Below are 17,963 nucleotides of genomic sequence, written 5' to 3'. Positions count from 1 at the left end.
ATTTCCTTTAATATATTAAATTTGATACAGCAGCCAAACCAGCATATGGTAATGCATCCTTTTATCCTGGATTTCACTCAGCAGTCAGAAGGAAGAAGTTTTTGTTTACGCACTACTTTGTCTTCATTAGAAAAGACAACAGCAGGCAGATGTGGATTTGTCTACGTGAAGCAGGTGGATGCTATCAAGCATCTGCTTTGTCTACACTTCCACACTCGAGAACAAAAAAAAAGTAGGAAAATTCATGTTGCCTGCCCTCAAATTTCCCCTCAAATTTGTCATTTTTCTTTCTTTTTTTTAACACACGTGTGCATAATGCACAGTTTTCAACACCGTGTCTGATAAGAGACTTCAGCTAAGAACTATGTGACGAATACGTAAGCAGAACTATCAGGTATAAAGCTACAAATCCTTTTTTCCTTCCCTACTGCCCTTAGTTATTTATTTCCTTCTTTTCTTCCCCCCCCTTTTTTTTTCTCTCAGGGAGGTAAAATCCCCGTGAGGTGGACGGCACCAGAGGCGATCGCCTACAGGAAATTCACATCAGCTTCAGATGTCTGGAGTTACGGGATCGTCACCTGGGAGGTGATGTCATATGGGGAGAGACCTTACTGGGACATGAGCAACCAAGATGTAAGTCACCACCTGCTTGCCTGAGAGAGGGCAAAAGAGAGAGAAAGAGACTCGTAGTTTGAGTTCTCACTGATGTCTGCGGCTGTAAAATATCGTGTACGTCTGCTCCAGCACGTGTGTGTGGCGTTCGGGGGAAGTGCTTGTTTGTTTCCTCCGTCACAGCAGGGCGTCTGCATGTCTAGGAAACACACATGGAAAATGAGGACATCAATTTAAGTGTCACAGAAATGTTTGTTCCATGAAAATCAGACCAAAAGGCAAAGGATTTTTTTTTCTTTCCTGGGATTTTCTTCTGGGAATATTTCATGGTAGTGACAGCTTTATTCCAATTACCTTCACAGTGTGAGCAATTTGCCGCGGCATTTCTTTACCTTGCGCTCTCCTTGTGTCTCGTCATATCACACTGATGTTTATTAAGTGTTCTGAGATCATTCATCCTGCCGTAGTCAGTTCACATTTACTGGTTTTATGTTAAAAATGGTAACACTTTATCATAATATATATTCACACCATAACATAATAGTGGAGCTTGTGAGTAGTTGTGCATAAAGCAAACTGCAATGACAACCATAAGTGATGCAGGACACAAACACCTTTCACTACCACCCAACCCGTCGTCTTATTTGAATCTGTTTTAAAATCTGTTTTACCGTCATCACAGCTGTCAAAATAATGACTCTGGATTCAGTATTTGTTAACCATTTATACCTTTACAGTAACCATTCAGATAACAGACCAGTTAGCCAATTAGGAAATATCATTTCACCTCATTTTATTGTTGCTTTTTTAAACCGTAAAGGAGTCCTATTATATATTTAATGGTTATTATAAAGTGGTGCCAGAAACACGTGTACTTTCTTTAGGGTGAGAATTCAATTTATTTATTTTTTTTATTTGTATTTATTTATTTTCTTGCCTGTCCCGTTTGGCTCTTTTGCCATCAGAATTATTGTCTAAAGGCAAAGAAAGATGCCCAACGGATTTACTTTACCAAATGGTCCATCCCAGCCTTGCCGTAATGGTCTATTTGATTCACCTTTTATTTTTTATTGTATTTTCACTTGTTAAATACGGGACAGACTTGACTGGGGAAAAGAAAGGGAAAGAAAAACAGCGGAGAAGAGGGACGGGGATAAAGGGCAAAAACAACAAAAAACAACAAAAAAAGCAGACAAAAAATACATATATCAATCACCTGGATCACCTGTTGAGAAAGAAAAAAGAGAGAACAAGCAGAAGAAAAAAAAGAGCAACATAATAAACAACATCACGATGATCTATGGGAATGTAACAGTAAATACTAAATATTAAACATTATTGTGCAGCACGAGAATTCAATTTAACTGTAAAACCCTAAAGGGGATGCAGTGCAGTCCATGAAAATGAAGGTTCCACAACACTGGACTGCTGACGTTTTTATTTTTAAGTTTCTGTTCTGAGAAGAAACATGATGTGCAGATTATAGTTACAGCACTAAAACCCACTTCAAATCACTGAAGCTTTAAATCCAAATTCTAGCTTTCTCAAATGATATATCTAATGACTTTGACACAAAGGAGGCTGGGGATTTTACAAGCTTCCAGTTTCGCTCGAGTCAAAACTTTAAAATACATTTTATTGCCGCAGAAAATCTGCCAAGCAGCTTCTAGTGTGTTTATTACCCCAGGTAAATATCTTCAATCAGCACCTTCTTAACTCTATTTCAGGAAATCACAGCCCCGCTCCAGCAGCATTTACCTGGCTTTAGACCTTGTTAACTCTATATATAAAGTTTTCTTTGTAGGATGAACTGCCGAGAAGTTAATCAGTGGCAAGATCCCCATCCTAACTATAAGACTGAGACATAAGTCTTTATTTAAATCATAAAACTAATTCATTTCTTTATTTTTCTCTGTGGAGCACCATTTTCCCCATGTAGCTTCTATATCACCTTAAACACCTCTTTCCCCTTCTTTCACACATTCATATTTTTCTCCCCTTGCAGCTCCCCCAGTCTTCTCCCCCATGCTTGCTCGCAAGCAACAGAAGCAGCCTATGCAGCAGTAATGACACAGTCAGTATAATGATAGAGACAGATTTATAATGGCAGAGACTGCGTATAATGATGGTGAAAGTGTGTGTTACCACTAACGAAGGTCTGCCGGGGCATTAACTATGCATGAATCTCACACCCTAAACTCACACATATGACACACACCCTGCTAATCCACACACACACATGCAATCATACATGTGTAAAGGCATGCACACACACACACACACTTACACACACATGCAATTTCAAAGAACACGGAGCGGGGAAATTGTCAGCGGAGCCACTGCAGGTGCTGTGTTCAACATGAATTAATCATGAAAGAGACCTGTGATGTTTCACTACATTCGCTGCTATTTTGATTGACAGTGGTGCTTAAAGTGAATTTATGCAGCACAAAGCCCGAGAAGTGTGCCGGGGTCAAGTAGAGTTCACTCAGCGAACAGACAAATCCCCCGTGCTGCATTTACAGTAGGAGAAGCACCGCATTACCTCAGCTTACCGCGAGCTAGACTTCCAACTACACTGAGACAGACTTGTTACTTTACATTTACAGGGAACTGTGACAAAAAGAAGAAAAACACACACACACTAAAGTATTATTTCATTCTCGCACTACTGTAGAGGTAGAAGTTTAGAAGTTTGGTCACAGACGTGCAAATCACAGCCAGACAAAAGGTGGAGCGAAAACAAAGTTTAGTAGGTCAATGATCAAAGCAAGGAGAGGCAGAGGAGTCCGAGGGGGCGAAAGCTGGCAGGAGTAAGTCCAGATACAGGCAGAGGTCATACATAAATGTAGGTAGGCAGGATAACATGACAAAAAGCTGGACCACTCTGGCAGGAATGCAAAGCAGAAAATCTGGCAGTACTGTGGTTACAGGGCAGAAAAACAGGAGCAGGTGTGCCGGTGGATGTGGAGGTCAATTGATGGGGTAGGGTGGGTACACACCAGGGATTGTGAACCAATAAACAGTGAGTTGAAATAACTGTTGAGGCAGTGATTTGTAGACAAAGGGTCTTAGTTTTTGAATTTGGACAACCATTTTTTCTGAATAATCTGTTGCCAGTACACTGGGTGGGGATGTGGTGGTCGAGATGGCAGAGGTATAGAGGTATAGAGATAGTTTAGTAGTAAAAGTAGTTTGTAAAAATCGGCTGTCTTGGATTGACTGCTGAAACAAATCCCGACCCTGACGCTGACAGAAGTTACCTCAACTAAATGGAACAACAACTTCTAAACAGCTCATCTCCAGGCTGTTCAACCCATATCGGAGTGCGTGGTTCTTATGTCAGAAGAACCACCCGCTCCCTGTAGCACTGAGTGATGGCAGAAGGAGCACAGCTGTCAGAAATCCCAGCACTGCCTTTCTCGGGTGATGTTTGCATTCTCTGACAACCAGCCATAGGTAGTAACCATCACTGACGGTTCCTCACTGGTATAAAGTCTGCAACCAGGTAGCTCTTAAGTGTGTATATTCTTCTATCTTCCCACGATAGAAGAATATTCCTCTATAGCCAAGGGAACATGTAGCGTCTTTGATACCTACCTGGCATTGAGTTTGAAGATTGAGGCCAGACCAAGAATGTGGAATCACATGAAAGGTGACCGGCTAGGGCAAATTTTAGACCAAGCTCAAGGAAAACCGAACTCCTCCTTTCTGACACAATTGCGCAGACAACTCCAAAATGTTGGGACGTTTCTTTGGTCACTGTGACCAAAGAAAAAGATGCTCTAAGCACCCTCACCACAAGCCTACATGAGATAGCTCCTCGCAGTCAGGACAAGGCAGACACAAAAATCTTTCAGCACGTCAGGGTCAGATATTCTTCTAAGAGCCGTCAGCGTTCGACCAGCCCTTAAGGAAATTCGTGTGCAGCAGTTGTTGATTGCCTTTGGCTACGGACAGAATCTGAAGTCGATCCTTGTGCATGACCTTTGCCTATCTCTGAGACTAGGGAACAGCAAAGGGATTCTCTTCTTTCATGCTTTCACGGGCTGTGTTTTGTTGTTTCAGCCTTGCCCATCAAAGACAAGAAGACAGCTTAGCAGACATGGGGGAGTATATAATGAAGCGTCTGATCACTTCGGCAAACTCAGCTAATATCCACCAGCAGTGCATGTTGACATGTAGATATTAGAAAATTTTGTGGACAAGATATATAACAGGTCTAGTACATGACCTTGCAAACCTAGCAACTCTTTTTCAGTGTGCAGCTGCAGTTTCTAGGACCCAATACGTTTGAAGAAATGCTCCAGTGTTGTCTAACTTGGATTTGTCTATTTTCATTTACATTCGGCAGCTAATGTAAAGAAATGTAGTTTTCATAAAGCACGAGAATAACATCGAGTTTCCTCAGTATTGTTGTATTGATACTTAAGTTTTAATTCAATTTCTGCATTTTCCTTTGTTAGAAATAAACAGAAAAGCTCTGACAAGTCTTCACTAGGCCAAATCAAGTTTTACCTCAGATGTGTCATCAGTACAGTTCTGCCATTTATTCTCTTTTTATGTCTCTTGAGTATATATTAATCCACCTTTAATTTATAAGGCAGAAAAAGAGACTGATTGTATGTGTCTAAAGAGTGTGAAAGATGACAAGAAAGATGATAGTAATTGGATGTCTGAATCTGCTAGACAGAACATGTATAAAAGATGATAGAAGGCACTTTTTAAACCTTCGGGGCACACCACAATGGGAGTTTTAAACATTACAACGATTGTAATTACAGCTGGGGAGAAATAAAAAATAATAATTTCACAAATCTGACACAGGGGGCCGAATAATTTCAGATAATGGTTACTAAACGTGATATTTCCTTTCTTTGATTATTTTTAGAGTGGCGAGGCAGGTAGTTTTAAATTCCATATTGTTCTGGATAATTACATTCTGCACTCAAAGGTATCCTGACACATCTAGCACAACCTCTTTGCTTTACAAAATTCCTGCCTAAAAGTTTTCACAGGGAGAAAAAAAATCAAAACTTTGAAAGAGCTTTATCATTCTCAGTACCTGCACTGGCGTGATGAAATCAAAAGCTCCTCTGTGTAAAACTACCTGCCTTGACATCTGAGACTGCAGCAGAAGTTACTGCTGCTTAGAGATGAATATCTGGATATACTGTGTGACTGCACGCTGTGTCAGGATGAAGTTCTTAAACGGAAATTGGATCCTCTTAAGTAATCCGAGTTTTCATTTTTATGTGGTTTTAAATAAAGCTGAACGAGGTAAGATTGTTCTATAAAAATATGCCTGTTTTTATCGACTGAAATCACAAAGGAGCCATAACACAGAAGACGTTCCACTCAGTGTGACAAACAGCAGCGAGAGAGATCGACTCAGGGGGATGATCTTTTTAGCCCTTTAATATGTCGCACATCACAAACCTTCATATTTATGAAAACCTACTTTTGTCAAATGTATATCAAAAGCGACTACCGTATTTCCCGGACTACAAAGTGCACCTGAATATTAGCCGCACAAGCTAAAATCAGGGGAAAATCCTGTTTTGTACATACATTAGCCGCACCTGACTAAAAGCCGCAGGTGTTTCAATGTTGACTTATCATATGTAAGAGAATATGCACAAAGGGAATTGTCAGGAAAGAGATGGCTGTTTGGAGACACACCCCTTTTATTAATATTTTGAAAAACAAGTTATGGGTACATATTTGCACAACTTTTATGTAAAAGTAGCGGTAATTACAAGTACGAAACATGTACTGTGCTTCATAAATGAGTAACAAATGTAGTACATAACAATAACCTACAGCACACCAGAAAAATAGATTCGGACTACCTTTTAGGCTCAGGTGCAGTGACACGGCTTTAACAAGAAGAAAAGTCAGTCATTCACCACCATCTTCCTCTTCTTCCTGCGCACTAAAACCACCAAAGTCCTCTTCTCCAGTGTTGGAAACGAACAGGCTCAGGGTGGCTTCGTCATCCACTTTCAGCTTCTTTCCTTCGTTGTCACTTTCAAAACCAAACAAATCCTCGTTGTCAGTGTCAGAGTCGAACACCCTCAGAAGGGCCGTGGCGGTGTCCTCTCCATCATGCAGCAGTCCAGCCCTTCGAAATCCGTTGGTGATCATGGATGTTTTCACACTTTTCCACGCTGTCAGATTCCACCGGTGGAGTTGAGCATGACTTGCTTTTCGCAAGTTTATTGCCGCTCGTCATCCACGCCTCCGGCTGAACGTGTAGCGCTACTTTGAAGTTTGTTTTTCGCGCTACTTGTACGGCACTATGTTGCCTGGCGGATGGACATGTGACCAACATACCACTCTTGAACCCCGATACTGTGTGTCTGATCACATGCCCTTCCGCCAGGCAACGTAGTGCCGTACAACAGCGGAACAAACAAAACAAATCGTCTTACGATATGACAAAAATCATGGATAATCCATAGAAAAGCCGCACCTGACTAAAAGCCGCAGGGTTCAAAGCTTGTGCAAAAAGTAGCGGCTTATAGCCCGACAATTACGGTAAATACAGTGCAATACTATATATCAAGACTTTAGGCTTTGATTTGGGCTAATTGGCTGACTCTTTTTTATATTGTTAAATCCCTTGGCCTACAACTGGGCGCTTTAGATACTAGATATGTGCTTATGTGTCAGTCAAATATCACCATATCGGCTGATATTAGCCATGGCGATCATCATGGACGTAGCTAACATGACATCACTCATTGGTGTCTGAATTCCGTCTTTTATGTTTCATCAAGCACCAATGATTAGATGCAACATTACCATCTTGGTTGGTGACAAAGAGTGTCTGGTCCGACTGTGAAACTGGCTTGTGACTGACAAGTCATTAGCCAATGAACATTCAGGTTTCATGCCATAGATAATCAGCCATTTGAAATATAGTATAACCGACATTAAAAACACAGATTCAATATTTTCAGTATGATCCAAATCCCAAAAGTGGCTGAGACCATAAATTCTGCGGGAAAAGTTTTTACAGAGGTCAAGGCAAAAAGCCCCTTTTCCAAATTTCTGGAGGACCGGAAGAGTTTTTGCAACCACAACTATCGCCATCTGGTGGCCTTTAGATAGAATGCAGGTTTATGCTACTTCCATGTTGATTTCTTTTTGTTGACCAAGAAACTATATGCATGTTTTTTACTGTCTGTATTGCCAGTGACTGTTATAAATTGCAATTATAAAACTAAAGTAGCAAATTAAGATGCCCAAATGGTCTATAGAGCTATATCATTATCTAATTAATTTCTTCAAGTTTAAAAGTCTAGAGATCATTTAGAGATGACTGCTACCATATCACCCCAATAGAGAACTTTGCTCTTAGGGTGCTGGCTTCTGCCTCCCATTCTACTTTTTTAAAAGTAGAATGGGAGGCAGAGCCTTCAGCTTTCAGGCTTCTGTGAAGGCAGCTCCCAGTTTGGATTCAGGAGACAGACACGTCTCTACTTTTAATATAAGGATTAAAACTTTCCTTTTTGATAAAGCCTATAGTCAGGACTGGATCGGTTAGCCTGGTTTGGTGTTGGGGGCACTGAGTGTTTCTTCTTCACTCTGTTTCTTTTGCACTGTATGTCTTTTGTCCCGTCTTCCTCCTGTCACCCCCTGAGCCTGGTTCTGCTGGAGATTTCTTCCTTTTCCCTTCCCACTCTCATCAATTGCTTGCTCATGGGGTGTCATCTGATTGTTGTGGTTTTCTCTGTATTAGTGTAGGATCTTTACCTTACAATATAAATCACACTGAGGTGACTGCTCTTGTGATTTGGCGCTATATGAATAAAATTGAATTGAATGTACATTGTTTATAAAATAAAATTTGGCAGTTGAACTAGTCAAAACCCAAACAGGTGGGAGATAGAGCTGGACTCTTTGGAGCGTGACCCTTGTGATGTGATTGGTTTTGAAAACTTCCTGAACACAAAAGTACCATAAGTTAATGATGGGGAGAAGGAAAGCTGTACAAAAGTAGGTCTAAAGGAAGTACAAATTAGAAGGGGGAAAATAGAATACCAGGAATAGCACGGATTTAATAAGCTACATCTTTCTCATTAAGCCTTGCCAAAGCTTTATTATAAAGATACTGATTATATAAGCTTTCCCCAGTGAGCCTTAAATATACATCATGCTGCAGTTTTCTTCTATAACCTTTTGTGGTCATTTGGGTCTTCTCCTTTTCCTGTGTGACTCTTCTGCTGTGCCCTAGGTGATAAATGCCATAGAGCAGGACTTCAGACTTCCAGCTCCCATGGACTGTCCAGTAGTGCTGCACCAACTGATGCTGGACTGCTGGCAGAAAGACAGAAACGCCCGGCCAAAGTTCCCCGATATTGTCAGCATGTTGGACAAAATGATACGCAACCCTGCATCTCTCAAAGCCGGCACCAACAACATGGTCCCTGGGTGAGCAGAGATACAAACTCATTTACATACACAAACACACTCTCCCTATCTTATCCCTCTGTTTCCCTCTGTTTTAAACTCCACGTTCTCTTGTATCTACTCTCTGCAGTCCTCCCCATCATCCCTTGTTAGACCGTGGAGCTCCAGACCTAAGCAGGGTGAGCTCAGTAGAAGACTGGCTGGCTGCATTGAAGATGACCCAGTACAGAGACTCCTTTCTGGGCTCGGGCTTCACCTCTTTGCCGCTCGTCACGCAAATCACAGCTGAGTAGGTTTAGCCATTAAATTGCCTCTATTTTTGTCTGTCTGCTTCTCTTTGCCTGAGTCTCACACTTAGCTGATCCTGCCAAGTCGGCATCTTTTTTGTTGGAAGACTGGTGGGGCAGCTGGTTGGCTGACTGTGTGAACACTTGTCTGTCTCTCTGTATCTGGCTTGCTTACTGCCATCCTTATTTTTTCTATGCCTCATGGTATAAAATGCTCCAAGTGCCATTATATTACAGACAAATAAAAAGCAATGTGTCCATGAAAGAAATTTGCACAGTTTAGCAGGGTTTAATCAATGATTCAGTTTTGTCATTAGAAGAGATGGGTTGATCACTTTTATCCTGTCTGAATTACCCTGCAAAGATTCCATATATGTGTGAGAGGTGTCTCTTTAATTCATTTAGACAGCTGCTGGGCCTGTCCTTAATTTTCTATCTGTGAATAGTCCACCCGTGGTTGCCGCCCTCACCTTTGACCAAAGCGCCAGACCTGGAGCTGGTCCCCATTGGTTACACTGTGGCTGTCTACCACTCCTAAAATAGCTAAAATAGGTCAAAAGCAGAGGGTAAATTTCACCAACGGGATTAATTAAGTGTATTTTAACACAGTTACGGTGTAATAAAGGCAGAGTTAGAATACTGAGTGAACTTTAAAATACTTTTCATGCAAAATGAATCACTAATATGTGTATTTTTGTCTGTCCAAGTATGATTTTACTGCATTGGCAGTGTGTTTGGGATCACTGTCATGCTGAAAAATGAAGCTGTTGCCATTCAGGCACTTTCCAGATGGTATTGCATGGTGGACCAAAAATCTGATTTCCATCAGTTTAGACAGGATCCACAAACCCCCAAATTAGGACACTTTGCTCTGCAGATGGTTTTAGACACTCACTGCTGTAGTTACTTTCTGACCTCCTCTGAACATGTTAGTGATGATTTGAACAAGAAATTTCAAGTCTGTATTCATCACTCCATAAGACCTGTTGTCACTGATTTTCAGTCTAGTTCTAGTTCTTGTGTAGTTTTGTATGATTTAGCCTTTTTTCCCTGTTTCGGTCCCTAAAGCACAGCGTCTTGACAGCCACCTTTCCACTGAGACCATTTCTGATGAGGCTTAGGCGAACAGTAACTGGAAGGGCTTCAAGATGCCTCAAATTTTCAGTCTAAATACATCTTTCTGCAATGGATGGTGTACCTATTTATCGAATTAAGAAAGGAAGTTATTACACAGTATATGCTAATGCAGTAAACATTCAGAGTGTGTCTAAACCAGGGCTGTTTTTTCTTAACAGCTAACACTTACAGATATCGCCAAACATGCAAGCAATCACAAAGCTACTGTACTGAAAGGAGGACAGCTCTAAGGATACACTCACTGAATGTTGTGTGTGATTGTGCCAGTTCAAACTGTGGCTGCACAGAACGGGCAGATTGTGGGTTGCAGCTTTATGCAACCCACAATCTGTTATTTGTTACAGAAAACCAAAGCCATCCTTACATAAGAACTTAGTCAAAAATATAGTTTGGACTTCTCCACTCATCTTTGTGAAAACCAGTTTGGCTCGGATCAGCACCTCTTCAAAGTTTGTTAATTTTTTTTTAGGTTACAGGTTTTAGTTTTAAGGTTAAAGCCGGTTTAGGTTACAGTTCGGATAATAGTGTGGCACTCAGTTGCGGTAGTTAAACTAGAAGCAAGAGACATGAGAATGCATTAATGTCAATAAATGTCCTTTCAAAGTTAACCCACAAACATGCCCGTGTTTGTGTATGTGTGCCCCTGCACCCACGCACAGACCGGAGCAGGCAGCAACAACTCCTGACTGACAACCACTTTTAGCAAAAATATAAGAGCTGCTCATCGAAACAACTCGGCACTGCACTGAGGCAGGATTTGTGTATTGCGGTTTAGGCTTCGACACTCTGGCCTGTCATTCACTTTCAATGGGGTGACGTCATGCGTTACAGAACTGAATTGTGAATTCATTGCTTTGCTCTTTTTGTGGTGTTCATGCTGAAATCCTGAAAAAAAAAAGTTTTTCCAGTCCAGTCACATTTATTCAGATCCTCCAGCCATTCAAATCGCTTTACAAATCCCGAGAGCGAGGTCCATTTCAATATCAAAGTGTAGCCGAAGTTGATAGTTGTGGTGAGCCATTAGCATTAACTGAGCTAGAGCTAGCTTAGTTGATGCTAGCAGTTTATTGAAGCTTGTCAGTGAGTGGTTGTTGTTGCTATGACAATCGTGCCTACAAGGATGGGTGCCCCTACACCTTAGTCACACCCACTTTATAACTCAGTGATGGCCTCTCCTGTATCTTCCCTGTTAGTTAAACACAAGCTACTAATCTGTAGCAGTTACAAACAGACTCTACTACATGTTCAAGCTGTTGCGAGCACTGGCACCTTTTCTTGGCCAGTTAAAGCGCTGCTCATGTTTACTGTAGTGTTGATTTCCTGGTTTACAATCCTACAGACAGCAGTTCCAATGATAACCATATAAAAATTGATTTTTTTGTGCCTTTTTTGGGTAGTGACAGTAAACACAGGAAGCGGGAGGTGGGTCAGGTGTAGCAGAGGGCCTAGGATGGTAAAATGGTAAATGGCCTGTATTTGTATAGCGCTTTACTAGTCCTTAAGGACCCCAAAGCGCTTTACACATCCAGTCATCCACCCATTCACACACACATTCACACACAACACTGATTTTGTAAATGGTGTACTACATGGAGTGTTCAATTTATATTTGATTGTTGTTATGAAGACAAAACCTCATATCCGTATCTCTGTCTTCCCAGAGATCTGCAGAGGATCGGAGTGTCTCTAGCTGGACACCAGAAGAAGATCCTGACCAGCGTGCAGCTAATGAGGCACCAAGCCGATGATCAGTCTCCCACCGAATCCGTGTAGCCACACGGGGGAAACACTTGACCTGGGTGCAGTCTGTGAGCGAGCAGGCTGTCCTATACTTCAGTTTTTAAGCTCATACAATTAAGTTTGCTGCTTTTGGAGATCTCAATCACTTCACGCGCTTTCAAAAAATCATCGTTAGCCATTTGTGTGTCTGCATGGACAGATCCGTCCCCCACTGACAGGATGGACTTCTTTTATGCCATTTAGCTTCCAAAACGAAAATGGCTCCTGGGAGAAATTCAGTGTAGATGCATTATTCTCACAAAGAGTAAAAACAAAAATAAGTGGGGAAAAAAGGAAAACTTACTGAGCATGAGGCTCTAAAATCATTACCCCCCTTTTTCCACATGCCAGCGTAACTGTGAATGCTATCACTGAAATCTACAGACCATTTAAACCATCTTGAATTAAAGGAAGATTGTTTTGTTTTTGTTTTTTTTTCATGAGGACACAAAACACTCTGCTTTGAAGAAAGAAGTGGCTGAGCAGACGTTTATATGAAGGGGCACAAACCGGACCAAAAGACTGACAAAAAGGGTTTTAAGAGACGAGACGCGCGAGCAGGCTTGTTAAATCCAGAGACTACTTCAGCGTGTTCCTGAAAAATTGCTACCATCTGAATCCTGACAAAGGCCAACCGTTTAAAGGGGACCTTTTTTAATAAAAAAAAAGCTATCTTCATATTGAAGAGTTTGTACATATTTGTGATACGGGATATGTCTTTCCTATTTGCTCATTAGCGTTTGCGTTCGCTAACAGCAACAGACAGTTCAGTGTCGCTGGAGTATTTGTGACTTCTCAACGATTCTCTTCCCCGCCTGAATCATCACTGGAGCAAATTCTGAAGTGCTGTGGACTGCAAACAAAAAAAGAAAGAAAATAGGTTTCAGTGTTCTGGTTTTTTTCTTCTCCTTCTTTTTTTTTTGTACTTTCCATGCAGCCATGAAAAGATAAACTCTTTCAGTGAAAGTGCTACCAGGGCCTGGCCTACTTAAAGTACTTAATTCACAGAGAACTCATAATGGATGATGTTTCACAATCAGCACAAATGCCCACTGAGTAAAGCCAATTAGAAATATTCAAACCATAGTGGTATGTCTCTCTTTTCTGAGCCAGGAATCAAAGCGCATGCATGCTTGGTGGCGCAGAAGAATAAAGCAGCTTAAGACTGTGGGTACTGTGTCATTACCAGTTATCGAGATTGCACCTGTTGTGAAAGCGCCGCGGTGTCCAGAGAATCTTTAAAAGACACCAAAGGTATCCAGTGTTCTTGTGATTTGGCTGCAAATCCTAAAGCCGCCTGCCAGCCAAGCACAAAACCAACCAGAAATCCAACGCTCATGTTCTGTCCACGCGTGGAAACAGATCTTCCTGTCTAAACTTTGTCATGGCCGCCATCCAGGTGGCATTCATCGCTCAGCAGCAGGCAGCCATGCAGGACTCTTTGTTTTCATTCATTTTTCTTATTCGCCGGCTGCCGGACACGTTGCCGTCAGAGCCCGTTTTGACAATCTCATTTCCCGATTGACATCTCCGATTAATACCGCCGCGTCAGTTTGCAGATGAAATGACAGGAAATGACCTATCCGTGTTCCTCATCTGCAGACGGCAACCTTTTCAGTGTCAGAGAAGAGATAAAGAGATCAAACAAGAAGAGATACAGTGAAATACCACATGCTTTCAGTGAAGAGGCAAAACTGGTGACTTATTTATCTTTTTTTTTCTAAATACTGAAGCTCGTCCTAACAAAATATGATATAAAGAAGGCCTGATCCCACTACAGGGCACACTGGTGGAGAAGCACTGGGAGATCTCTTTTATCTCAGCGCTGAGCGGATTACCAGCTGTGAAACAACAGCAGGCTCGCTCTGCCTCCAACCACCACCACCCCGCCCAACAAAACCCCTCTGGTCACACGCGTGCACGGATTACCCATCAGCACCTCTGATTGGATGTTATGATTTTATTTGTCATCCGCTGCGAGCTCGGGCTCATGATGACAGAAGTGACAGTTGTTTGCTTTTAACACGCTTTCACTGCTGCATGGCTCCTACAACAAAAACAAACAAACAAAAAAAAAAATGCTGTGTTTGTGTTTGTCTCGCACCACCGCTCGCCACTGCTGGGATGCCCCAAAGTCTTTTTATTTATGAACACTGTGACATTGAAGGGGTCTGTGGCTTTTCTTTTCTTTTTTTTAAACCCAAGAAGAAGAAAAAACAAAACCTCCAAACATTTCAGTTTGCACTCGTTTCCCCGAAACTCCACTCCAACGGCGCGGCCCGCAATTGCATTTGTTGCCTGGCAACAGCAGCTTATTGAGCATTTTATCAGGAAGTATTGAGATCAACTGGGAGCGTGTCAGTAGTTCAGAGGCATAATTCGTTGTGAATAGATGCCTGTGGAAAAAAAAGAGAAAGAAAACAGTTTCAGCCCTGGCTCCGGGGTTTAATAAAGAGCGAGACAACTAGTGCGCCCTAAAAGCTCATATTGAATGCCACCTAAGAAAAGAATAGACGAAAAAGAAACAAAATTCATGCAGAGGAAATGAAAACTATCAACACAGACAGGCATCTTGCTGCGTTATGCAACATCTGTAGTCGAGTGTGTCTGTTCTTCCGATTCATGTTTTTCTTTCTTCTCAGCAAGTGTAAATGTTAGTTTTGGGAACCATTTCACATGTTGCTGTGTCAGTGTTTGTGAAAAAAACCAAACCAAACCCCAATGAAGGCATAAGTGATCTATGACACGTCTTGTGTTTATACTGTTGCGTGTCTTGGTTCAAGCACAAGTGTTCGCCACAGAGGGGATACCTGGAGAAACCTCAAGAGGATGATTTGAGTGTTAAAGATGGAGTTTGTGAAAGCAGGTTTCTGAGTTAAAAGCTAATCCACCCTGAATCTGTTGCCTACAAACAAATCATAATAATAAAAAAGAAAGGAGAGCATGTAAACAAGTCAGGAGCCAGATATGTAGCTATGCTGTCTGTAATGTATGCTGAATTCTAGCTTGAGGCTAAATTGTGTTAAGTTTTAGATTTTTCTCATTTTCTCTCCTATAGAAAAGTTTTTATTTCGAAAGAAACAGTCAATCATTGACATTTTTTGCTATTTCTACACACACACACACACACACACACACACACACACACACACACACACGGTAAAATAAAATGATGAAAAAAAATATCTCCCACTCACTGTCAACTTTTTAAAAGTTTGAAGATGAAAAGTTTGCCTAAGACACTCGCTGTGTCCCAGTTCCACATTAGAAACTAATTCTAGTCTGAAGAGTGTGCGCCTGCTGGAAAAGCAACAAGAGAGAGTATAGTCAAAAAAAATAAATAAATCAGCATGCATGCACAAAGAAGCGAAGAAGCGTAGTGACAGCTTGCTAAAAATGAAAACTAATCGTGGATGGTGGCAAAGTAGCTCTGAAAGCACGGCAGAAAATAAGTGTAAGACAGGACGAGGGAGATATTTTATACGTGTTCGTGTGAAGTTTAATTAGCGCTGACATTTAGAAGACCCAGTCTGGTTGGCGTACGTCGCTCTGTGGATGGGATCATTTCTTGTCAGTGTGAACCAGTTAAAGGTGCCCTATCTGGGGACACTGCTGGCAGAAACGAAATGAACTCATCTTGTGCTCCGAGTTTGATTCGTACCAGGACCAACCACGCTTCACTGCCAAGTCATAAGCTTGCACATTGGGTCACACACTTCTCCCACTCAGCATTTTACATGCTGAGAATCTAGCCAGTGTTAAAAATGGAAGAATAACCTTAAACAGGGTTTTGAACTCTGAGTCCTGTGTGATGGCTTGTTTGAAGCAGAGCAGATGGTGACTTGTTTTCCCCTCTATGCTTGCCATAGCTGTATGTGTGACTTTGCTGGTCATTACTACAAACCACAGACTGTGTATACAACATAGAGGTAGGCACTGGGTATAAAAAGTGGAGGCAGTGCCAAAGTACCTTAAACTGTCTTATTTAATATAATGCAATGTTCATTTACTAAATTATAGTCCCATTTAGAGCTAAATAGATCATCAAGTTGGGTATGCTTTTTTGCGTGGCTACATTGTCACTGCTGTACACTGCTCAAAAAAATTGAAGGACTACTTTTTAATCAGAGTGTAGCATCAAGACCATTAAACTTCTGGGCTATTAATCTGGCCAGTTAAGTAGTAGAGGGGGTTCTTAATCAGTTTCAGCTACTTTGGTGTTGATGAGACTAACAGGTGGACTAGAGGGGCAACAGTGAGACAACCCCCAAAACAGGAATAGTTTTACAGGTAGACGGATATTTTCTCCCTCCTTATCTTTCTGGATTTTTTTTTTTTTTACTAGTTTTGCATTTGGCTGGGGTCAGTGTCACTGCTGCCGGCATGATAACCTGACCTAAATCCAACAGACAAACTCTGGGACATAATTTTTCAGTTCAGCTGATGCTACAAGGTTGCACTTCAGACTGTCCAGGAGCTCAGCTACGCCCTGGTCCAGGTCTGGGAGGAGGTCCCTTCAGTACACCATCCGTCTTCTCATTAGCAGCATGCGCCAACAATTTCAGGCAAGCATACAAAGCAGACGGGGCCAAACAAACTGCTGAGTACCATTTTGAGTCAGCAAAATGACAGTTTTGCAAAGCAGACCAGCTTTCCACATCACAATTTCATGTCAGTTGTATTCTTCAATCCAGCCCTCTGCAGGTTGATCATTTTCATTCCCATGAAATGATGTGGCATCCTTTCATTTCTAACACATTACCCAGTCCATATCAGTATAGATATGCAGCATGATATTTCTCCTATTGATATCTGCTGTGTTTTAAAGCGTTCCTTTAATTTTTGGAGCAGTGTATAAGTGGTGTATGCAACATTTGCCCATTTTTTTCCCCATTTTTTTACAAACGCAGTCCAGTTTTCAATTTAAAGTTTAAAGACGACGTGGTCGTCCATCTTTAACTGTGTATAACAGACCTGTTGGCTGCTGCTGATGCCAGCAGACATCCTCACTGCCTGAGATACTTCCTATGTGCAGAAGATTGCCAAAGACACCAATTGGGAACTTTAGGACTGCTGTAAGGCTTGTATCAGAGTCAGTCAGCAAACTCAGTGCTTGTTATCCTGTTATCTTGTGACTAGTTTTCCTTCTGCATGCAGAGTTTGCTGATGCTGGCTGCTGCAGTCATGCTGCAGCCTCGTATTCAGACTACTTTTCAATGCCTAATAATTTATTAGCACAGTAGTGTAATAAGTGTTCATCATATCAGTTGGCTCGAGTACACAGAGGCAATGTTAACACTCCTAAGCACTACTCCCTGCCTTCGCTCTTGCACAGTAGCGCTTCTTTTCATGCTACTGGCACCTGAGATGATGGTGAACCACTGTGCATGCCCGTATGTGTTTGTGTTGTGTGTGCAGAGAGACAGGTGGTGAAAATACAGACCCACACTCTCTTTTTGATTCTTTTCTTCGTCTTCAGTTTTTTTGCATACCAAGTACGAAAACACAGACCTGGAACTGCTTTTGTTTTAACGTGATATGCCACTTGTCATTTATACATTTTGCACAGGGCTTTTGTGTCGTGTTGACATTTGCACGCCTGCACATAAAGCGGCACCTGATCGTTTTGGGAGCACGTGAACGTATCCGTGACCACATCCCATCTCGTTTGCGAAAACTCCACGTCTGATGCAGCTGCAATGCATTGTGCTCTGCTCGCTGTAAGTGCTG

General features: G+C 41.7%; 1 protein-coding gene across 2 annotated transcripts in view; it reads left to right on the top strand.

The window, feature by feature from the left end:
* Positions 1–17,654, top strand: part of LOC146688927 (ephrin type-B receptor 1-like) — a 136,665-nt gene extending 119,011 nt beyond the window's left edge. Inside the window, exons 17-21 of one of the 2 annotated variants that reach the window (XM_085436117.1) lie at positions 484–633; positions 8,855–9,051; positions 9,161–9,319; positions 12,116–12,262; positions 12,678–17,654. In XM_085436117.1, the coding sequence (XP_085292243.1) occupies positions 484–633; positions 8,855–9,051; positions 9,161–9,319; positions 12,116–12,227 (618 nt within the window). In that variant the 3' untranslated portion in view covers positions 12,228–12,262; positions 12,678–17,654. Of the gene's footprint in view, positions 1–483; positions 634–8,854; positions 9,052–9,160; positions 9,320–12,115 lie in introns of both variants that reach the window. The other variant, XM_085436116.1, reaches the window with a different exon arrangement.
* Positions 17,655–17,963: the final 309 nt, after the last annotated feature.

Source organism: Copadichromis virginalis, linkage group LG17 (genome assembly GCF_057382275.1).
Source record: "Copadichromis virginalis isolate Kocher_CV1m ecotype Utaka linkage group LG17, C_Virginalis_male_GT1.1, whole genome shotgun sequence".
NCBI lineage: Eukaryota > Metazoa > Chordata > Actinopteri > Cichliformes > Cichlidae > Copadichromis > Copadichromis virginalis.
Note: the sequence above shows the minus strand (reverse complement) of the source record. Positions and strands in the feature narration are given on the sequence as shown.